The 22,074-nt window shown below is 55.0% G+C and overlaps 2 protein-coding genes across 6 annotated transcripts in view; one reads left to right on the top strand and one right to left on the bottom strand.

The window, feature by feature from the left end:
* Positions 1–666: 666 nt before the first annotated feature.
* MZT2B (mitotic spindle organizing protein 2B) lies at positions 667–11,066 on the bottom strand. 2 transcript variants are annotated; one of them, XM_072599673.1, is made up of 4 exons: positions 10,807–11,066; positions 8,204–8,358; positions 1,092–1,195; positions 667–997 (listed from the first exon to the last, which is right to left on the bottom strand). In XM_072599673.1, exons 1-4 carry the CDS (start codon positions 11,025–11,027, stop codon positions 842–844), a joined length of 636 nt encoding a protein of 211 aa, XP_072455774.1. In that variant the 5' UTR covers positions 11,028–11,066; the 3' UTR covers positions 667–841. The 2 variants fall into 2 exon arrangements, with proteins under 2 accessions (XP_072455774.1, XP_072455775.1); XM_072599674.1 differs by lacking the exon at positions 1,092–1,195 and having other exon boundaries at positions 10,807–11,049.
* A 2,217-nt stretch (positions 11,067–13,283) lies between these two features.
* SMPD4 (sphingomyelin phosphodiesterase 4) overlaps positions 13,284–22,074 on the top strand; it is a 33,468-nt gene continuing 24,677 nt past the window's right edge. For 2 of the 4 annotated variants that reach the window (XM_072599664.1, XM_072599663.1), the window contains exons 1-7: positions 13,284–13,387; positions 16,455–16,541; positions 18,531–18,617; positions 19,946–20,088; positions 20,189–20,264; positions 20,907–21,015; positions 21,100–21,152. In XM_072599664.1, the coding sequence (XP_072455765.1) occupies positions 13,304–13,387; positions 16,455–16,541; positions 18,531–18,617; positions 19,946–20,088; positions 20,189–20,264; positions 20,907–21,015; positions 21,100–21,152 (639 nt within the window). In that variant the 5' untranslated portion in view covers positions 13,284–13,303. Of the gene's footprint in view, positions 13,388–13,775; positions 13,795–14,932; positions 15,012–16,454; positions 16,542–18,530; positions 18,618–19,945; positions 20,089–20,188; positions 20,265–20,906; positions 21,016–21,099; positions 21,153–22,074 lie in introns of those variants that run through there. The other 2 variants (XM_072599666.1, XM_072599665.1) reach the window with 2 other exon arrangements.

The raw sequence follows: 22,074 nt of genomic DNA, 5'->3' as shown, positions 1-22,074 counted from the left end.
GAGCGCTTTCAGGCTTTCCTGATCCTAATTAAGCTCTCCAGCCGCATAGTTTGCACCTGAATACCGTGCCTGTTAGATAACAATAGGTGTGCCCAGATCCGGGACAATCTCAAGGGCGGGGAGAGCTCTCTCCCATCACGTTTCTCACGGGAAGAGGCAGAAATACACGAGATAGCTCAGTTCACCTCGATTCCCAGCCGTTTCCTGGGGGGCCTCGTGAGAACTTTAAGATTTAGAAGTTCCCACCTTTACCCGCCCGAGACTGTCCACATGGAATTGAGCTTCCATCCCCAGCAGGTATTACTCTGATAGTCTTATCATCCAAGTGTTTACAGATTTAAAGCAGAAGGGGCCTGAGCGGTCACCTACTCCAACTTTCTCATTTAAGGAAAAGGAGTATCAGTGAGTCAGTGACTTGCCCAAGGTCACAGTGGTACTAACAAAGGCAAGATTCGAACCCAGGTCTTCTTGAGTCCAAATCCAGTGTTCTTTGCCTTGTGCTTCAACTGCCCCCTGAATGACGCTGATTTAATCAAATTGTATTTAAAAGGCTTTGCAAACCTTAAAGGGCCACAGAAACACTTGTTTTTACCACATGAAATAATGAATTCAGTGAAACTGTGAAAATAACTACGAAGGAAGACATAAGGTCTCAATCCAACAACCTCTATTTCAGAACATGGTTTATTTATCAATGAAAGGAGATAAGTCACGAGGACATTTCTCATTGCCCAGAATGTTGCCCCTTGTTTTCCAATCTGTTTATTAACATCCCTACGGATTCTTTATTTATGCTAAATTCCTATTCTTAAGTATTTCAGGGTCAGTCTGAGTGCTGACCTCATGCCCCCTCAGTTACTGTTCCGAGTGGGGCTCTTGCCAGCACTGCCCCCCTTGGGCAGCCGGCTGGCACTGGGCTGCCTGGGCATCCGCTGGCTTGATCCTTCTCGGCCACCACGCTCCCCCAGCACGGCTGCACCACTGCTCTTGTTTCTCCCTGAGGGGACACAAAATGTTAACCGTTAAGGGCCTCGATGCGGATTCTTACTGTAGTCCATCTTCCCACCCCCACCCCCGCACCCCTGACATACTTGTGTTCCTTGACAACATCCCCACCGGGCACATTTCAATGCAGACATTTTCACATACGCCATCTGCTGAGGCAGGGCTGTCATCAGAAGGCTGCCAGGAAGCCCTTTGCCATGGAATCACAGGAACACAAGCACTCTGAGAAGCAGCCACGAATGCATTTCCAAGAGCCAGAGATTCATAGGTTCAAGTTGGGGGGGGGGGCGGAGCACAAGCCCCTCCCCCAAGAACACAGGCTAGCATGCTTGCCAACAAGTGCATGAGGTGGCCAGACATTCAAGCTGCACCTGGGAGAGACGGAGTGTTTTTGTGGTGGAAACGCCAACGTCGTTCCCAGGGAGATGGCTCAGACCAATTAAGGGGCCTCAGGGGTACCCTTGGAAAGGTAGCTGGTCTCGGACCTCCCATCTCCCTAGGAACCTGCCCTCCTTCCCCTTCCCATCCAGCCACAAAAACACTCTCCATTTGGTCATGCACTCGCCTACTCACAACAGCAGGAAAAACAGGACCAAAATTATTTGGAACAAAACCTGGACTGCTCAGTCCATCCTGCTGGGGTCACGCCTAGATGCTCCTACAATCCACCTACCAAAGAGTCTCCTAGGTTACTCAAAGAATAGGAGACCTAGCATCTGCTCCAACCTCAACATCTATAGATTATCTAGCCTCTACCTGAAGGCTGTGATGGGAGGTGCCTGTTCCACTTGGGGGCCGCTCAGGTTATCACAAATTATGTTCACTAAGATTATATGATTTATCATCATAATTTGGAAGATTAGAAGATAGAATGGACCTCAGAAAACGTCTAGTCCACTACCAATACATCCGTAGCAAGTGAGGGATAGAAAGGATGCGGCTTGCCCAAGATGACAGATGACACCATCACTCGTTAGCCTGTTAGAACACTTCTCCTGATGCCTTGGTCCTTTCCCTATAATTCCATCATCTGATTATCACTAAATGCCCTGTGCACTAGCGAGCATCTTGTTTCTCAAGCCCAGACTCCTAAGCTCACTCGGCCCACTTAACAGGCAAATTCAGCTGAAATTGTTCCTCAGAAGGCTCAGCCCTCCTTCCTGACTTGCAGGGATTTCCTGTTTCTCCTCCTCCTCCCTTCCCCTCTCCAGGCCTCTACTATAACAACTGGCCCCAGTAGCATAGGCCACAAGGAACGTTCTCTTCCTAACCAGGGTTTCTCTCCTCCATGAAAGCCCCCGTATCTGGCTGCAAACAAGACTTGCCTCTGACCCTTTCTGAAGGACTCATCTGCATGTCTTCCTGGGTGACAGACTTCATCCCGACCATCTCCATTTTACATTGAAGCCCAGATGAGTTCCAGAGTTCTTGTGGGTAAAGTTTTAAAAGAAAAGAGACAAAGATTCGAACCCAGAGCTTTTCAGATTCTGACATGAGCTTGAAGATCACATCCTGATCTCTCAAAGTCCTTAAACTTGATCCTGATTGTAAATCAGTAACAACTTCATTCACGATGCTGGTTTTTCCCTCTGATTTTGTCAGTGGTGGCGACATCCTAGAGCAACCATGAGTATGGTGTGTTAAGGTTTGCAAAGTATTTTGTCCAACGTTCTCTCCTTTGGTCCTACAACCCCTTTGGGAAGGAGGTGCTGTTATTTCCACTTTACAGGTGAGAAAACTGAGGCAGACACAGGTGAAGCAACTTGTCCAGGGTCAGGAAGCTGGGATCTTGAGGCTGGATTTGAACTTGGGTCATCTCTGTGGCATCATCTAGCTGCCCTCAAAGTTAGAACCTTTTAATAGGTGCTGAATTCAGTCTTCTATTAGAATGTGTGAGACTTCCCTTTTCATGTGGTGTTCCCACCCAGTGTCTAACCTCGAGCCTGAATCACAGCAGGTGTGACTGCCTGGGAGGCACCTTTGGTCCAACCAATGAGAACATGAGGTTCCTTGAGGGCAGGTCACTTTTCACTTGCTGTTGTCACTAGTGTAGTTGATCAGTCATGTCTAATCACTCTTCTCTTCATGACCCCATTTGGGGTTTTCTTGGCAGACACTGGAGCGATCTGTCATTTCCTTCTCCAGCTCATTTTACAGATGAGGAAATGGAGGCACTGTCTCCCTCCGGATTCCATTTCCTCATCTATCAAATGAGCAGGTTGGCCCAGATGGCCCCTAAGTCCTTCCAACCATAAATCTATCAATCTGTGCAAGTTATTCTAGCCAGATGTGCAGGATGGTTGGAGGCAGGGAGGCCAGTCAGAAAGCTGCTGCTATGTTCCAGGCCAGAGGCAGAGAGAGCTGAACCAGCAGAAGAAGATCCCCTCTGTCCAAGTTGCTAACGTCCCTTCTCTTCCAATTCGTAGCCAAAACTCTAGAAAGGAGTTTTCTGTCCAGCTTAGAAAGGCAGCAGGATCTGGTGAGAAGAGGCCTAGAGTTGGTATGAGGAGTCCTGGGTTGAGGGCCCTTTCTGTCCCTGTCAGACACTTTATGGCCCACAAGCTGGGTGATTCCATCCAGTCTGGGCATTTCTGCCACCAGCCCCAAGGGCACGCAAGGGCTGCCAAAGCCAAAGACAGCATCCCCCTGTAGTCACACTGGCGGTAAGACTCTCCAAATGTTTCCACGCTGGCCTCTGCTGCCCAGACCCATCCTTGAAAGGCTGGAAGGAATCACCAGACCATAGTCTCTGCTGGGAGTGGCCTTTGGAAGCCCACCTATGCAGGTAGGACTTGGGTGGGGCATTAGAATACTAATGCTGCCTAATACACCTCCAATGAGTGGGAGGGTGTGAGGGGAAAATGCTGGAAGAATTGTAGATGCTTCCATCTGGATGGGACCAGAGAACTCTTACCCAAGAGACCACAGAGGGAGCCATGCCCATGCCCCTGCCTCTGCCTCGTCCCCTTTCTTCCTCCACCTGAGCCTTGGTCACACTGATATATTTGCCTCTGTACAGGCTCCCATCCACCCCTTACTCCCTAGGATGCTCTGGGGAAGGGCCTCCTCCCCTCACCTCCTACCAGTTCCTGCTTCCTCCCTCCGCTCATCTATCTCCCTTACTTCATCTTCCTCCTCCACACATCAGGTATCTGCATTCCCTCTGCCAAAGTCCTTCTGGAGCCCCAAGGTTCTGCTAGGCCAACCAGTGTACATTTATTGAGCACCAGCCCATGTGCCAGACACCAGGGTGGGCATAAGAGGGAATTTCACACTCCCCACACCCAAGGCTTTTCCAGTCTTGTATCTCCCTACTATCATCCACACCATCATCCAAACCAGACTCATCTCCTGGCCAGGCCTCATACACAGGGTACTTTCCGTCCTCTATGACTGATAATGCCTTTCCTTTTACCTGTAATGTCTTTTTTCCCTTAGCCAGCTGAATTAAAGCCATGACTACATGTCACCTCCTCCAAGAAGCTCCCAGAATTCAGAGCACCCCCTTGCTTCATAACCTTTTTCTTTCTTGATTTTCAATTAGCATTTTGCTTATGCCTCTAATGAACTTAGTCAACATTTAATGGGGGTGCTGAATCCATTTGCTACAACGTAAACTTCATGGCAGGAGCAGTTAGATGGTACAGTGGATAGAGCACTAGGCCTGGAGTCACGAAGACCTGAGTTCAAATCCAGCCATAGACACTTAGTAGCTGTGTGACCCTGGGCAATTCACTTAACCCTTTTTGCCTCATTTTCCTCATCTGTAAAATGAGCTGGAAAAGGAAATGGCCAACCACTCCAGTATTTTTGCCAAGAAAACCTCAAACAGGGTCATGGTGACTCTAATACAACTGAAACAACTGAACAACCACAACAAATTTTATAGCAGGCACCATGTCTTCTCTAAATTGGGTCTTCCCCAGCACCTAGGCACAGAGTTCTGCTTAATAAATGGCAGTTTTGTGCAAGAAACCCAACAGTTAAAGTTTGGGCCAGCGTGAGCCAACATAAGAAGGTGACGTAGCTCATTCCCACTGCCTTTTGGCTTATGCCTGAGATGAAGACTGAAGAAAGGTGAGAAGGAGGAGGTCCCCTGGGACATGGATCTTCCTTGAGGGCAGAGGGTCTGGCCCAGGCTGAGATGAGAGAGCTGATGGGACAGCGGAGGGTCTAGGTGGGTGAGGAGAACAGCAGTGGTGACCTGGTAGCCCAGATGTCCCAGAATGGGCCTCTAGGGGATGATGACTCATCCTCTCCTCCTACTGCCCGTGTGGCAGGACAATGAAAAGGAATCTGAGAGCGATTTCTCTGCTCAGACTGTGTCCCAGAGCCATCTCACAATTCAGAATGGGAGAGAACAAGCAGGAGCTGGACAGTCTTATGCAGGAGTCATGGGGTCTCCTAGATCACACCTCCCTCCCGGACTCCTGGAGCAACCTCCCTGCCGTCAGTGTGTCCCCCACTCCAATCCCACCTACGTTCACAACGCAGCTGTCTGACCACATGACTCCTGTGCTCAAAAGTCTTCAGGGGCTCCCCACTGGCTCTAAGAGAGAACTCCCTGGCCTGGTCCTGAAGCCCCTGCCCCACCCATCTCCGGCCTCCTTTCACTTGATTTCCAAAGTGGCAGGTGTTCCTGGCCTCAACCGGCTCTCCTACCTCTGGGTGCTTCCCCAGGCCTGGCATCCTCCCTTTGGGCACTCTCCCTTTTTCCCACCTAAGTGAGGGGCTCTCCATCTCTCCCTATTGACTGTCATCTGATGCCATCTGGCCTACTTCTGGATGCTGCCTCTGTTCCTATGGAAACACCAGACAGCGCCAACCCCAGTAAAGAAACTAATAAACGCGACCTGCGAAAGGAGAGAACAGGCAGCAAGAAAACTGGAAGGAACCTGGGGCCCTGTGAGAGTGAGGCGGACAAAAGGCAGCAGTGGTGGCGGGGCTGCCCAGCACAGTCTGAGTGGCGGCGGCGGCGGCCTGGCGCGGAGAAGGCCGGAGGGCCGAGGAAAAGGAGGGTGCCGTAGGGTTTTTACTGTTCTTGGCAGAGACAAATGAGCCCTCTAGAGTTCAGAGAGAGACACAAACATAGCAAACACACGGGGTGTCAGTCAGGAAGGAGGGAGAGGGAGCCCCGGCAGACTGCCTGGAGGAGGGAACTTCCCTCCCAGGGGACCTAGGGCTGGCCTTGCTGCTGATGGGACCATACTCCCCAAGGGCCCCTCCATGCTCTCCTTTAGGGACCCAGGGATTTCAGTCAGTCAATAAAGCCCTGAGGCAGGGGCCCCCCCAGCCCCAAGAAAGGAGAGATGCTCCTGGCCCTCCCTCTGCTAGAAAGCGTTTCTCCTTTGAATGGAGGCCACCACCTGGTTCTTTCAGATTGGTGCTGGGAGGGAGGGACTTTGGAGGCTGTCTAGGCCAATTGGTCCTTTACAGAGGAGGAAACTGAGCCTCTTGAGGGAAGTGACTTGCTCAAAGTCTCAAAGGTAGTAAGAGATGGGGCTAAACCCAGGTCTTTGGACGCTAGGACCACAGCTTGGTCCACTGTACTGCACTGCCTCCCTAAAAGGACCTTCCATGTATAAGAAGACCATTCCAAGGAAGAATTTCACCACTTTGCTAGAAATTCTTTGTGGGGTTAAGACAGAGGGATGAAGTACTCCTTCAGTTCAGTGCCAGGGAGGGGTGGGGGGGACACTGTAGACCTCATGAGATTAGACTGAGGAGGAGGCCAGTTTGGGGAAGAACCTACCTAGACAGAAAGGGAGGAGCACTTTGTGTTAGCTAATCACGCTTGCTAAATAGGTGGCCAGCCTCCGTTGTTTCTATAGCACCAATGGGCTGAAAGCGCGGCCAGTGCCCCTTTAAATCTCAGCACTCAGCATCAGAGCTCTGATTGTCTCACCCTAGTTACAGCTCAGATGAAGGCCCTAAGATAAGAACCCTGCAGGAAATGCTGAGACCCTGACTGTGTGCCATGTCTAGGTAGAAGTCTTGGGCATTCCTTTTTTATGGCTGTCAGCCAAGAATCCCTGACCAATGGTAATGGGGCCCTCCGTCCACTGCAGCTCCAAGGATATTTTTCTGACCAGGACCTTCAAGAGGACAACACGAACAGAATACATTGAGCTGCGACTGAGACCCAAATTTTAGGTTCCCCACACAGAAAATTCAGAGTTGGGTTCTTTGGAGCTGAAGGCACCTTAGGGATTATTCGGTCTAGACCACATATGATAGATAAGGAAACTGAAACCCAGAGAAGATTTGGGGCTGGCCAAGGTATCCGAGTCTTCAGAACTAGTAACTCAGACCTCTTGAACCCCAGCCCAAAGTGCAAGCCTGGGAGGGGCTTCCCCAGAATTTCAAACTCAGAGCATCTTCAAGTCTAGGATTTTTAGCCACCCAGGAGCCAAGACAAATGTGGCAAGGTCCCCACTGGGCCCAGAATTGGGAAGGGGAGGAACAGGGGACACAAGGAGCTGCAGGGGTATCCCTCAAATAGAATAAACAGTACATAGACATTCCTGCTGGCCTTTCATTTATTTCGTTATTTCTCAATTATATTTTAGATGCTAAGGCAGACGTATCTGACACTTCAACACGGTACATTTTTCTCCATCTGAGGAGGTAAATTCCGGCCCAGCCCAAGCTAGGGCTCCTCAGGGCAGGACTGGTACTGGGCATTCATTGCTCCCAATCCCAAACCACAGTCCCTGCTCCAGACTCCTGACAGCTCACTCTCTGTGATGTCCCACAGACACAGAACCTGTTCCTGAGTAAAGCCCAACTAGCCCTTGGCCTCCAGGACACACACAGAACTTAGTCTGTGGGGGGCAGGGACCTTTCTCTTTGTGTCTCTTAACACCTAGCATGGAGCAGGGCTTCAGGACTGCTTGCTTATCTTGAAAAGGCCTAGCGCCCCTAGAGAAGAGAACTCGGGCCCCTGGTCAAAGGGGAAGGCTCCAGGCTCAAGAAAGAAGGGGAGGAGGCAGGAGGAGGCAAGGTCGCCTTACCAAAGCACAGGAAACACTCAGGAAGGGCTCTCCGGCCAATAGGACAAGAGGAGGCGGCTTCCTTAAGGTCAGAAGAAGACGGAGACACAGAAATGTGGGAGCCTGCTTGATGCAGCCCGCAGGATGAAGACCCCCCCACCCCCCCACCTCCCCCAGCCCCAAAGGGAAACCAGCCTGATTCTGACCTCTCGTGTCAGGCAAGGTGGATGGTGGCAGAGTGGATCCCATGTTCTCGGGCCCAGCAGGGTCCATGGCCAGCCGTTGCCCGGCGCACATGGACTTGAGCATCTGGAAGACTGCCAGCGGGGCCACATTCAGCTTCAGTAAATCCACCAAGATCCTGTTGGGGAGAACCCAGCACACGGATCACTCTTATACCTGATCTTAGCTCTCAGGCCTTCTATATAATCTCATATAACACAGAGGTGCGTGTATATGTGTCTGTATGCGCATATTTATATCATACACACAAATGTCTACATGCATGTGTGTGTGCATGTTTGCGTGTAGACAGTCTTATACCGATCTTACCTTAGACTTCCTATAGACTTTTATATACCACAGATGTGTCTACGTCTTGTTGCATATATTTATATTTTACACACACTTATGTATATGTGTGCAGGTGTATAGGTATGCATATATTCTTATCTCTTATGCCTGTGTGTATGTGTACATATATACATAGATGTGTGTATGTATATCTACCTATCTATCCTTATTCCATCTCTTACTCTTCTCCCTGATCCTGTGACAAAGGGCAGCCAGAGGTGCAGAGGCCAACATGGTGCCCACTGCTGCTCAGTCATGGCAGTGTTCCTCAGCCCCATCCTGTCCTCTCCTCTCCCTCCTCCAACAGGCTCTGGAATAGGGGTGAGTGGGCACCTTACAGTGGTCCCCCAGTCCTCGAGTTTCCTGCCTCTATGTGTACACTGCTAGGATCATCTTCCTACTGAACATATGGGATCATGTCCCTGGTTTTCAGTGTCTCCCCGGTGCCAGCCCAATTGTATGTCCACTCTGCAGGCAGTAGATAATGGAGCCCCTCTACTATTGGCTATGGGGGACTGACCCTCCTCGCCTTATCTGGCAGCATGACTTGGTCGTGCCCTCTGTGTTCTGGGTTACTTTCTTGTCTTAGTTCGTCTCCCATCTCCAGGCCTTTGCTCACAGCGGGCCCCAAGCATCACCCTCTCTACCTGCTGAATTCTTTCTCCATGACAATGTTCTCACTTCTCCCAGACCTATCCATGACCACTCTCTCCTCAAAGTTCCTGTAACCCTCTGGTTACACGGATGGGCTTACCGTAGAGTTTTCCTAAGCTTCTTGAGAGAAGGAATGATTTGCTTTTGTACTGGTGTCCCAATGCCTAGCACTGCTCCTGGTACACAGCAGGCACTTACTAAATGCTTGCTGACTTGTGCTTACTGGATGCTAACTAGCAGCAACACTCCTCTTCTAGACTGAGTTCCTCGAGGGCAGCATCGGCACTAGCGAATGCTGGCTGGACTGAATGTACTAAATGCTTGCTGACTTGTGCTTACTGGATGCTAACTAGCAGCAACACTCCTCTTCTAGACTGAGTTCCTCGAGGGCAGCATCGGCACTAGCGAATGCTGGCTGGACTGAATGCTGAGCTATGCAGGTCACGTGCTTAGCCCCCCTCCTGAGCCCCTGGGAGAGGCCAGACTTAGGGGCTGAGAAGAATCTGGATCCAGGCAGGGTCTACAAGGCCTGAATCTGTGTTCTCCTTGGTACGAGGAACTCCCAGAGAGGAAGTACAGATGGGAGCCCTCTCTATAATTCAGTCTTGGAAAGTTGCACTGAGAGGCCATGGGACTTACCCAGGGTCACACGGCCAGCACATACATGTCAGAGGTGAGGTCTTCCATCCACAGCATCACAGTGCTTCTCAGACCCCAGGTTTAGACTTGCCTCTACAGTGACCTCAGCCTTCATAATCAGTCGTCTGCTCATGCCATGTAGACATGAAAGGAGATAGCAGAATGGGAGCTCCTTGAGGGCAAGGGCTGCCTCACTATTGATCTTGTATCTCCAGTATTTGGCCCCCTGCCTGGCAAACAGTAGGAGCTTAGTAAATGATTGGTGACTGGTATTTTCCTTCTTGAATACAAGCTCCATGAAGACAGACACCATGCTTCAACAATACCTGGCATTTCCCCCAGGTGTAGACGGCTTGTACATGTGGTTTTAGGTTTGATTTTTTATTCATATTTTTACCATCACTTTCTAAAGTCCAGACGACCAACAAAGCACTAAATGAAGCCCGGATCTGTAGTGTCTGCTGATTCCAGAGTGAGAATTTTAACAAGCAGCTCTTGAACCCAGCACCATCCTGGTCCATCCTGGGTCAGAGGTTGGGAGATCTGAGTTCAGATCAGAAAGCAGACACTAGCTGGGTGACCCTGGGCAAGTCAGGCCTGCCTCAGTGTTCTCACCTGTCAAATGGGGGTCCTAACAGCGCGCTGCGGACCTAGCCAGGAGCCCTGAGGTCTACACTGCACCTGCCCGCAGCAGCCTCTGGGAGCGCCCAGCCCCCTCCTCCCGTCCTGCGTCCGACCTCCCTCTGCAGCCCTGTCCTGCACCTGCACCTGCACCTGCACCGCCCCGCCCCCAGCTCCAGGGCGGCTCCTCCGCGGCCCCTCCCCTCCCTCAGGCCCCGCCCCCGACCTGGCCCGGCCTCCAGCTCCGGGGCGGCTCCTCCCCCTCCCCTCCCCTCCCTCAGGCCCCGCCCCCGTCCCCGCCCCCGTCCCCGCCCCCGCTCACTTGAACACGTCGGGGTCGATGGCCCCGCCCGCCGCCAGCGCGAGCTCGTAGAGCTCCGTCTCCTCGGCGTTGAGCACCTTCTTCCGCCGCAGCGCCAGCTTCTGCAGCGCGGCCTCCAGACCCGGGGGGCCCGGCCCCGACCCGCCCGCTCCAGGGCCTCCCCCGGGTCCGGCCCCAAGGCCTGCCGCACCAGCTCCCCCCGCCGCAGCCGCCGCCGCCATCCCGGCCCGCCGCGGGCGCCCTGCGCTAGGGCCCGCACTGAGCCACGCCCCCAGTCCCAGAACCAACCCGGAGACGGCCAGGCTGTGTCAGGCCCGCCCCCCCGGGTCAGGCCCCGCCCCTCGGGGAACGGCCTGTCGTGCGTCCGTCACGCGGAGGCCCCGCCCCCAGGCTCCCTGGGCCGATGCTCGCGGGCTCGTGCTTCCGCTCCTTCTGCGACTGCGCCGTCGGGTCCCTGCCGCGCTCTGGTCCAGCCTAGCGCCTCCTGCCCCTTCCCCCCCAATCCACCTGCCAGCCCTTCCCACTAGCTTGGCCACACCTCTTGAGGTCCCCTTCTCCCAGAGTCCCCTCCCTCCCCATCCTGGTGGCCCGCTTCTGGGGCTCCTCCTGGGGCTAGTCGGCCTCCTTGCGGGACGCTCCAGTTACCCCAGGAATCTGACCGGGGCAGAGATAGCAGGGGGTTCACCTCCCGGACTTGGGGGTGAAGGCGACGCAAGACGCCCAGGACTGCCCTGAGCCCTCCCTCCCTCCCATTTCTACTCCCATTTCCCACAACCTGGGCTGTCTGGCCCATCCTGGGCTCGTGAAACTGACTTCGTGGCTCGGGGGCCCGGGCTTTTTACATTGATACTCACTAAGTTCTCTTTTTTTCATTCTCAGTCTCGAGTCATTCATCCAGGAGAGGCAGACCGGCAACAATGTATTAAGTAGTTACCAGGACCTGACACCTGGCTAACTCCTGGGGGATTCAAATGGAAACAAGAAGACAGTGAAGGCCCTCACGTTCTCGTGGGGAAAGGCAATATCTAGACAAGGAGCTGAAAAGTCAGAGGTGGAGAGGCACCTGCTGAGGAAGGCAGCGTGGCAGTGAGATCCAGAGGGTCAGAAGCATCTTGGGGAGAGAAAGATCTGGCCGGCCTGGGCCAGGTGTTAGCTCTCTCTCCTCCCAGCTTCCTGTCCTCTACAAATTGAATAAATAGAGGTGAACTTGGACCCGGAAAGACCTGAGTTCCTATCTGGCTTCAGATAAATACTAGCTGTGTGACCCTAGACAAGTCACTTAATCTGCCTGCCTCAGTTTCCACAACTGTAAAACGGGGATAATACTAGCGTCTATGTCCTAGGGTTTGTCGTCAGGTTCAAAGGAGATAGTATGTGTAAAACATGCAGTAGCCGGGAAAGTGCTTAATACATTTTATTTCCTTCCTATCTACTTTTTATCAAAGTAACTAATGCATTTACAAGCATTCATTACCACTGGGCAGTAATAAAGGCACTCCCATGTCTCTTTCAGGTAGTATTATGATAACTGATGAGGATAAAAGCACAAAGGGGAAAGTCCCCACTATGAAGGAGCCTAGGCTAGGAAAGATGTGTCTCTGTGTAATGTGCAGAAAAGATACATAATAGACAAGTAGCTTTAAGTGGCTCCCATACCCAGTCCCTAGACTCTGCAGACCATTTGTCTGTGCCCTCTGGGTAAAACATTATTTTCTATTTCCTTCTTGAACCTAGAGTCTAGGTCTAGGGGTATGAGAAATCTAGGAGGGGCTGAAGGATCCTTGTGGACCACAGGGGATCTGAGCGGCCTGGAAAGAATGTCGAGATGCTGGGAGAGCTGCCAAGGATGCTGTGGCTAGCTGGAGTCGGTAGGTCTAACATCAGGCATCTGTATCATTTCTCCTGAGCCTCATTTTCCCTGCATCTGCAAAATAGATCATCCCTGCTCTCCCAGCGGCATCGAACTCTCTGGAAATCTTAACGTCTTCTATAAATGCGTCATCCCCTACGGGGAGCCCATGCAGGCATGGGCACGGCTTGGGCAAAGGCATGGAGGCCAGAGGTAGCAGGAGGAGAATGAGGGATGGGACAAACGGAAAGGCGACGGGCAATCTTGAACGGCTCCTCCTAGAATGCCCCCTCCCCCCGCCCCTTGGCTCCTCCGAAGGGCCCTAGGTGGGGAGGCGGCTCGGTGGGCACCGAGAAGCAGCTCTGCTCCAGCTGCGTGCTCCCGAACCAGAATGCGAAGGCAACTGAGCCAACTTCGCACGCAGAGGTTTCGCCGCGCGGAAGGGCCCTTTGCGCGCCTGCGCAGTAAGGCACTCAGGCCCGCCCGCTTTCTCCGCCCTCAAGGCAGTGCGCAAGCCTAGGGTGGGAGGGGGCGGAGGCAGAGGATGGAGCCCACGCGGGCTGTGGCGCCATCTACGCATGCGCAGACCAGGGGCACGTCTTTGGCCTCTTCCCGCCATTCCTGGAGGCGGGGCCTGACGCGCGGTTGATGACGTCAGCGGCTGCGACCCGGGCTCCTTGGGATGGCTGCTGTGGCTGGCGGGTAGGAGTCCCTGGCGGCTGGGCCTTCCGGGTGAGCAGACCTGGAGCCCGCGCCCCTGCTGTGAGGGGAGCCGGGACCCCCCATTCTTAGGGGCCACGGCGCCCGCCGCCCCCTTCATTCAGTGAGGGGCGACCCCGCCCCGGATGGGGGGGCCTGGGGGGGGGGTCAGAGCGCCTTTGTCCAGGGCGGGGCACGACCCTCGCTCCGATTGTGAGGTGCCTGAGCCCCCTCCCCCTTTTCTCATTTAGGGATCCCCGCCCCCATCCCAGGGGGGGCCATGGCCCCACCCCCACTAGTGAGGGCCCCCAGTTCCTTCAGTGTTTGGGGGACGCGAGGTCGTCCATTCCTGAGGGCCCGGCCCCATCTTGCCATTGGGGGGCAGAAACGTTACCCCCCATTTGTGAGCCCTGACTCGGACGAGCCCCCCCACCCCCGAGGTACCCCCCTGTGCAGGGACCGCTCCCCCCCCCGCAGCCACGTGGATGTGCCCCCCCATTCTGCCCCCGCCGCTGGCCTGGCCTTCAGGGTGGCAGCCACCTCGGGGTGCTGGGGAGACTTGAGAAAGGCTGGAGGGGCCTCGGGCCACGCTGACCTCCCTCGCGTCCCCTCTGGGCCGAGCGCCCCCAGACTGAGCCTGCGGGGTGACCCGCTGTGAGGGAGGGGGCCGCAGGGTCACTCCCCGAGCGCCCCCAGACTGAGCCGGCGGGGTGACCCGCTGTGAGGGAGGGGGCCGCAGGGTCACTCCCCGAGCCCCCCCAGACTGAGCCTGCGGGGTGACCCGCTGTGAGGGAGGGGGCCGCAGGGTCACTCCCCGAGCCCCCCCAGACTGAGCCGGCGGGGTGACCCGCTGTGAGGGAGGGGGCCGCAGGGTCACTCCCCGAGCGCCCCCAGACTGAGCCTGCGGGGTGACCCGCTGTGAGGGAGGGGGCCGCAGGGTCACTCCCCTAGCCCCCTCCCCGAGCGCCCCCAGACTGAGCCGGCGGGGTGACCCGCTGTGAGGGAGGGGGCCGCAGGGTCACTCCCCGAGCCCCCCCAGACTGAGCCGGCGGGGTGACCCGCTGTGAGGGAGGGGGCCGCAGGGTCACTCCCCTAGCCCCCTCCCCGAGCCCCCCCAGACTGAGCCTGCGGGGTGACCCGCTGTGAGGGAGGGGGCCGCAGGGTCACTCCCGGAGCCCCCCCAGACTGAGCCTGCGGGGTGACCCGCTGTGAGGGAGGGGGCCGCAGGGTCACTCCCCGAGCCCCCCCAGACTGAGCCTGCGGGGTGCCCCACTGTGAGGGAGGGGGCCGCAGGGTCACTCCCCTAGCCCCCTCCCCGAGCGCCCCCAGACTGAGCCGGCGGGGTGACCCGCTGTGAGGGAGGGGGCCGCAGGGTCACTCCCCTAGCCCCCTCCCCGAGCGCCCCCAGACTGAGCCTGCGGGGTGCCCCACTGTGAGGGAGGGGGCCGCAGGGTCACTCCCCGAGCGCCCCCAGACTGAGCCGGCGGGGTGACCCGCTGTGAGGGAGGGGGCCGCAGGGTCACTCCCCGAGCGCCCCCAGACTGAGCCGGCGGGGTGACCCGCTGTGAGGGAGGGGGCCGCAGGGTCACTCACCTTGAGTAAATGTTTCTGACCTGCGCTGCTGAAAGCTCTGGGGAGGTGCAGGTCTGTCCCAGAGGTCAGTGGGGGCAGGGCAGGGGGAGGGCTGTGTGAGAGGCCTCAGATGGTGGCTGGGCTTTGCAGAGGCAGACTGGTCCTGCCGCCTCTCTGAGACCCTCCTCTAGCCCTGCGGCCCACAGACTGGGGGGCCTGGGCGGCTCCTTAGGATGGGACGAGGGAAGCTGGCCCTGCCCTTGCCCGCCAGGGTGGCTGCCCCTCTAGTCTCTCTGGCTCTTCTACCTGATCTTAGCCGCCGTTCTCTGGACCCTGTTGGTGCTGGTGGTGGCGGCCAGTCGTTCAGATAGAAAGCCTGCCTTCTGTCTCCTTGCCTTTGACTAGCCAGACCCACCTGGAGCTTCTGGGCCTTTCTGGCAAGGGGCTTCCCGGGTCCCTGGCTGGAAAAGCCTCAGCCTCTCCCATAGCGGAGCATAGACCTCGGCTCTGGCCTGCAGCTTAGCCAGGAACGGAGTAGGGCCAGGCGTACCATGTATGCGCGTGGCTGAGCCAAGGAGGGGAGCTGGTTTGGAGGCAAAGATAAGGTGGAGCTTCTCTTTCCCAGCCTGGGAAAGGGGCTCCTGTCAAACTTGGAGGACGTGGCTTTGCCTCCCTGGTTGTCTCACTGCTCTCCCTTGGCCTCTTGGTACTACCACGTAGGACCCTGTGGACTGCCCTCTTTGAGACCCTCGCTCCTCTCCGGGAGTGTTTTTGTAGCTGCCTCACTGCTTTTGCCTCTCCTGGGCTTTTGGATCCCCATCAGTGTCCTGAAAGCGTCTTGAGCTCACCACAGCCAAGACAGAACTTGCCGTCTTTCCCCCAACTCCTGCTCCTCTTCCAAATGCTGCTTTCTCTGCCCTTCCAGGCCCTCAGGCTGCCTCGGGGAGAGGGACCCCTTCTTTATCAGCATAAAGCAGGGAATTGTGGGGTGGGGCAAGGTTAGGGGAATTTTATGTGAGGAAGAGAAGGGAGCTCATGGCAAACAGCTGATAAAGGAGGAGGCAAAGCCTTTGGCTGAGGGATGGGGGGCAGCCCATATGTTTGTGTCAACTCCATCCCCCCAAACCCCTATGATGTGGTTGTTTCCTGGGTTATCAGGGAAGTACGTAATGCCATCCAGCATTCCATCGGTCAGTGAACCTTTATTAAGGGCCTGCTACGTCCCAGACACTGTTTACCATTGAAGATAAAAAACGAAAGTGAAAATAGCTGCCTTCATGGAGCCAACATTGTGACATTCTGGGAACTGATGGCGGCTGCTGGTGGTGGCACCACAGTGGAGACAGTGCCAGGCCAGGGTTCGAATCCAGCCTCAGACACTTCTTAGCCCCATGACCCCTGGCTGCCTCACTTCCCTCATCTGGAAGATGGGGCTAACAGCATCTAACTCCACTGCAATCATATTTGCTCCATATTTTTTAGCTGCTATTACTGTGTTCTGACCTCTATGCCTCTTGGTTTCCCGTAGTGCTTTCCTAAGACGACAGCATTTTTAGATTCTCCCTGGGAGATTGCTATGGCTCTTCCGCATGTGCAGCCCCCAAGCTTTCTGCTGGTGAGTGTCCGGTCTTGCAGGGAAGGGGGCTGGGAGGTGGCAGTAGTCCTCTGCCCAAAGGCCTAGTGATACAACTTCATAGTAGCCGGACCACAGTGCTGCTGCTTCTGACACGCACTGGAGCTGCAGCCCCTCCTTGGCCTTAGTTTCCTTGTTTTCAAGGTGGGCATCTGTTGCCTGGAGCAGCTCCCTCCCTCTCAGGGTTTCTGTAGCTCTGAGGCCACAAACCTCGCATAAGGACAAGTAGTGTAAGATCATGGCCTTAGAGCTGGGAATGACTTTAAAGGCTCCTAATCAGACCTCACTGAAGCCTGAGACACAGAGGTCACCCAGGTGGTGAGTGGGGGAGCCAGGCTCCAGATGCAGCTCCTCAGGTGTCGGTCTGCTTCAGCTTCTACTGCATCACATTGTGGAGCCGGGTGCTCCAAAGTACACCAGTTCCCCATTATTCACTTCCTCTGGTTTGGGAAGAGAACATGGGTTCAGAGGTCAGCTGACTTGGGTTTGAGTTTTGGCTTTGCCACTTACTAGCAAGGTAATCTGGGCCCTCTGTTTCCTCTTCTATACAGTGGGAATGACTGTCCTTACCTGTCTCTTCCTAGGGCAGGGGAGAGAGTCACCTGTAGTTGTTGGGTTTAGATTGATTTGTAGTCCCCAAGCTTTCCAGGCCTCTGAGTCTGGGCAAGTGAGAGGGCCTCAGAGGTTAAGTGTTCCTTTAGAGATGAAGAAAGGGAGGCCCAGGGAGGGAAGCACTTGGCCTGAGTTGGGGCATGTGTGTGTGATCTTTGGGAGCCAGCCTCAGCCTTCAGGGTTCAAAAAAGAGGAAAGAGGGGAGGATGCTCTGATTCCTCCTCATGGCACGGAGGTGGCCCCAGGGTCTTGAAGGTTGCACCCAGGGGTGGCAGGTTCTACCAGGCTGGAGGAGCTTTGAGCTGGGCCCACTAGCTGTTTGCTGTCTGAGCATCTGCCCAGGCTGGCTGCACCAAAACTGTTTGCTCTCAAGGTCTCTTCTCCAGGGAGTGGGTTAGGAGCCCCAGTGCTAGAACCATCATGACCCTTTGGTGCCCTTCCCTGGACACCTTGAAGGACTGAGAAGCCAAGGCTTTTGGGTGGCCTCATAGAACTGCCAGTCTGACCCGGTGCCAACTCCTACTTCTGCCCTGCTGGACTGGGACCTGCATCACTTCCATTCCCATTGACCAAATTCCACAGCAGAGGAGCAGGAGAGCCATGTACCTGTCTCTGGTTTTGAACTCAAGGCAGTGTTTGAGTTCAGAGGAATAATCGGGCTCAGGAGCCCAGTCAGGGTCACACAGGTAGCACTGCCAGCTGGGAGGACTCGGCCAGCCTTTCTGACTTTGTGTGAGCCTCAGGCTCTTTCCATAACATGCTGTGAATGCTTCAAGGTTCTGGAGTGTCTCTCCCCTCCAGTGTTGGGGTGGAGCCCCTTCAGGGGAGGGATGGTCCTTTTGAGTTGGTAGCCTCTTCATTTAGGAGGGCTAGAGCAGAAGGTGCCCTGCAAGGGGTCTCTTCTAGCTCCCTCTTTTGCGGAGGAGGAAATAGAAAAGTTAAGTGAGCTGCCCAGGGCCCAGCTGGTCACTGTTAGTGGCAGGATCCAAACACAGGTCTTCCTGATTTTGGGGCCTGTGCACTGCCCCCTGCCCTGTGTTGTCACTAAAAAAAGCCTGGACAGCAGAGATGAGGCTGGTCTGGAGCCCACATGCCCTTGCCCATGCCCTGCTGAGGCCTCAGGACAGGGGGGAAGGCAGCATTGGGGTGAAGGGGTGAGGGCCCTGCCTGGAGCTGGGGGGCCGGCGGGCCCAGGACCTGCATCCTGCCCACTGGAGGTGCTTGGAGGGACCTTCAGACCACTGTTGGCCATTCTCATACTTCGGGTCCAGCAGAGCTGACCCAGAGCTGGCCAAGGTCATTGAAACCTGGCCTTGGACCCTGGGCAGAGGAGCTCAGCCACTGTGGTCTCTTTCCTAGGCAAGTTTGAAAGCGGATTGTGTGAGCAAGCCCTTTACTCAGCGGTGCCATGATCTGGTGAAGGTGATTGAGGACTTCCCAGCCAAGGTAGACACAGACGTGCGTGTGTGAGTGTGTGTGCACGTGCATGTGTGTGTGTACTGTAAGTATGTGTGCATGTGCACCTGAGTATATGTGTATGTACTATGGGCACGTTTGTGTGTGTGTACATGTATCTTCTCTGAGCTCCTAGGGCCTCTTATTGGAGAAGTCCTTTCAGTTCCCGAGCTCGGGATGGTGGCTCAGGTTCTCTGAATTAGGAGGTCTGGCAGCAGTCCTAACGTGTGATCTTGAACGACTCAGAAAATGCTGATTTCCCAGAGTTGTTCCCAGAGGATGTGGTACCTCTCCTCCAGGGAGTGGTCACAGTTCCTGCGAGCTGGGATCTCAGAGTGGAGCGTAGCCTTTCTGTGGATCCCCAGGGCTTCCTCCAGCACTGTCTGGGGTGGATAAGAAGCACTTGCTCGGGGCTTGAGGCAGTCCTCGAACCCAGGCCTGGCTCTACTCCACGCTGCAGTGTGTGGTTGTGTGTATAATTACTTGGAATGAGAATAATCAGTCATTACTCCATCTTTTGGGGGTTTTTATGCCAAAACAAACTCCCTCAGGAGAGGGTTTCAGGGCCTCCAGCTACCCAAGTTAGAAATAATGCACACAAGACACAGTGGACACCTGTATAGGCCACATTGGAGTGGCTCACAAGTGACTTCTTGTGGTCCAAGCCGGAAGTCCCAGCTCAGATGCTCTCCGGCTGCCTTTTGTTGTCATGTCACAGTATGGGATTTCAGCCCTCCACCTACACCGCCCCCCGAATCCCCCAACAGAGAAAAGGAGCCAGGATTCCGTGGACTTGAGCACATCCCTCACTGCTCCGTTCCGACGTTTCTTGGGCACCCCTTCCCCACCGTACGTTTTCTTGTCTCCTCTTTGAGGTGACTCTCGCTGATATCTCATTTATCGGAGTTTGCCTTTCTTTTAGCCACCATGGGCTGAGAGGACTGGCTCTTTGTGCCTGCCCCCAGAGGCCCCTCGTGCAAGCTTGTCTCCTTCCACTCCATTTGCCTTGGCACTCACACCCCTCCCTGTCTGTGAGTGGGCCCCCTGAGACATGCCCTCCTGGGAAGCTCTGGGCCTTGGTAATGGGAAAAGGCTGTCCCCCACCCTTGTAGAACTTTGCAGAAATTGTCAGGTTCTTCCAGGGGGTTGGCTGATTTGGGCTGATTGCCTCCCCCTCTCCCCCCCCCATTCCTCTTCAGTGACTCTGGAGTGGGAGGGATAGGGAGAATGGAGGCAATGTTAGGCCCACAGGCATGACTAGCATGTCTTTTTTACCTGCTGGCCCTTCCTCTCAGCAAGCTCTGTTTTCCCCACATCAGGAGCTGCACTGCATTTTCCCATGGCTTGTAGAAAATATTTTTGGCAGTTTGGACGGTATCCTGGTCGGCTGGAACCTCCGATGTTTGCAAGGGAGAGTGAACCCCATAGAATACAGCATCGCCATGGAGTTTCTGGACCCCAGGCAGGTGGATTTTCTGCAAGCCCAGCTGAGGGTCTCCTATTTGACTGCACTCTGAATCTGGGATCCGCTCACACCACGTTTCCTTTGCTTCCTTGTACAGTGGGCCGATGATGAAGCTGGTGTACAAACTCCAGGCTGAAGATTATAAGTATGACTTCCCTGTGTCCTACCTTCCAGTAAGTAGCTGGGCAGCCGAGGAGGGCATTGGGCTGACCCCCACCTGACTGTCAGAAGGCTGGTCGGCCTTTTACACCAGTCACACTGGTGCCACTCTGAGTGGGCACAGGTCACTTCCCTTTGAGACTGAGAGGTCTCCTTTGTAGTCTGGGTTAATCACACTGACCTCTGTGTGCCACAGAGGGAATAGTAGAGAAGTGCTTGTGTCTGTGGGGGAGGTAGGAATCAACGATCCGAGGTGACATCCACACTCCTTTCTCTGGCATTCAAGACCCCTCCAGCCTGCTCTTCCAGCCTGATATCATGATCCATCAGACTGGGCTTCTCAGCTCTGCTCCCTGAGTTCATCCTGCCCTTGTCTGCCCCTGGTCTTGGTCCTTCTTTCCTAGAGCTGGGAAGTACCCTTTGTGCCTATGGTGCCCCTCAACTCTGCCTGTCAGAAGGCTTCCCAATCTTAGCACCTGAAGGGGAGCACCCGCCTTCTGTGGCACTGTTTGGCTCTTGTCTGGACACTTTTTGTTTGTGTTGTGTTTCCTTGGGTCTGTGAACTTGCCCCCTGCTGTCATTGCCATAAGGGTCCCTGGTGCCTGGTGTGGGCTGGGTGTGCAGGTGGACTTTCCTTACGACTCCCTCTTTTTCAGGAGCCCGTGCGGGCGTGCATCCAGGAGCGCATCCTCCCAGAGTGCCCGCTCTATCACAACAAGGTCCAGCTCCCGACAGCTGGCACTCAGGGCCTGCATTTGGCTCTCAGTATCCTTTCTGGGCTTGTGGCGGGAGGTGGGCGGCTCAGCTCATCCTTACGCATGTGCCATTTGTCCTTGACCTCTGCCTCATACCCGTTTGAATACTATCTGTTCTTCTTTGCTCTGAGCCTTGTCACACAGAGGGTATGCCTTCCCCCATCTTACTTTAATCATACTCTTTCATTTCCAGGTGGGGGCTTCAGGCCTGTGGGCTAGGCCTCCAGTGGAGGAGGGGTGGGGAGATTTGCTGAATGAAGGCTGCTGAGCCTGAAGAGAAGGCTGGTATGGGCCAGGATTGTTGTCTCTTGAGCATCTGAAGACTTGGCATGTAGGGTTGGCCCCAAAGGTGACAGGTCACCATCCCAGTGGGGTGTGGTGTGGGGCAGTCGGGTGGGCTCCAAGGTTTAGCTGTGTGGTTCGAGGAAGTGCTCTGTGTGAGAGTAGGCTCCAGGTTTTACAGACGAGTGCTTGATTCTATTGGAACATGCTGTCAGTGGAGAGCTGGGGTTTGGGGAGGGAGTTATGTGCAGCCCTGTATACAGAGCTGTGGGTACAGGGGGGAACAGACAGACTAGAAGAGGGCTGGGGAATGGGAGTGATTGGGGGGGGTGTGAGATCAGCTTCTGAGTGGTCAGACAGGTGTGGTACGAGGGAGGGTTTGGGGGAGTACTGTGAGGGAAAAGGCTGCAAGTGGTGGAATGGGTACCAGTGTGGGGGGGCTCTAGGCACAGAGGGTTCAAGTTTATGAAGATGGGATGGGAGTCTTGGCTACAGTACATGTGGGGAAGCAATGCAGAAAGTGGAGGGTGGGGGTAGGTTTGGGTGGGCAGGCGTGCTGTGGGTGGTGGTGGGGAGTATGCAGAGACTTTGGGTGTATGACGGTATGTACAAGGGGATGGGGGTGAGGATGATAGTGTGTGGGTGTGGACAGTGAGGTTTCAGCCGAGGTTTAAAGGAAGTGAGTTAGAGACCTTCATTCTGAGATGGATGGGGGCTGGCCCTGGCAAAGTCTGGGAGATGGGAGATGAGGGGCATCTATAAAGAACAGCAAGGTTGGCATGGCCAG

This window comes from Notamacropus eugenii, chromosome 4 (genome assembly GCF_028372415.1).
Source record: "Notamacropus eugenii isolate mMacEug1 chromosome 4, mMacEug1.pri_v2, whole genome shotgun sequence".
In the NCBI taxonomy this organism is placed as follows: Eukaryota; Metazoa; Chordata; class Mammalia; order Diprotodontia; family Macropodidae; genus Notamacropus; species Notamacropus eugenii.
This window is presented reverse-complemented; position numbering and strand designations above follow the sequence as displayed.

Bases quoted from the DNA above. Each gene is read 5' to 3' on its own strand.
- MZT2B (XM_072599673.1), bottom strand. From the start codon at position 11,027: ATGGCGGCGGCGGCTGCGGCGGGGGGAGCTGGTGCGGCAGGCCTTGGG. The intron at 1,196-8,203 runs GTCAGAATCAGG...TCCATGGCAAAG, and splicing joins CACCTTGCCTGACACGAGAG to GGCTTCCTGGCAGCCTTCTG. The intron at 998-1,091 runs GTATGTCAGGGG...GTGTCCCCTCAG, and splicing joins GATGTTGTCAAGGAACACAA to GGAGAAACAAGAGCAGTGGT.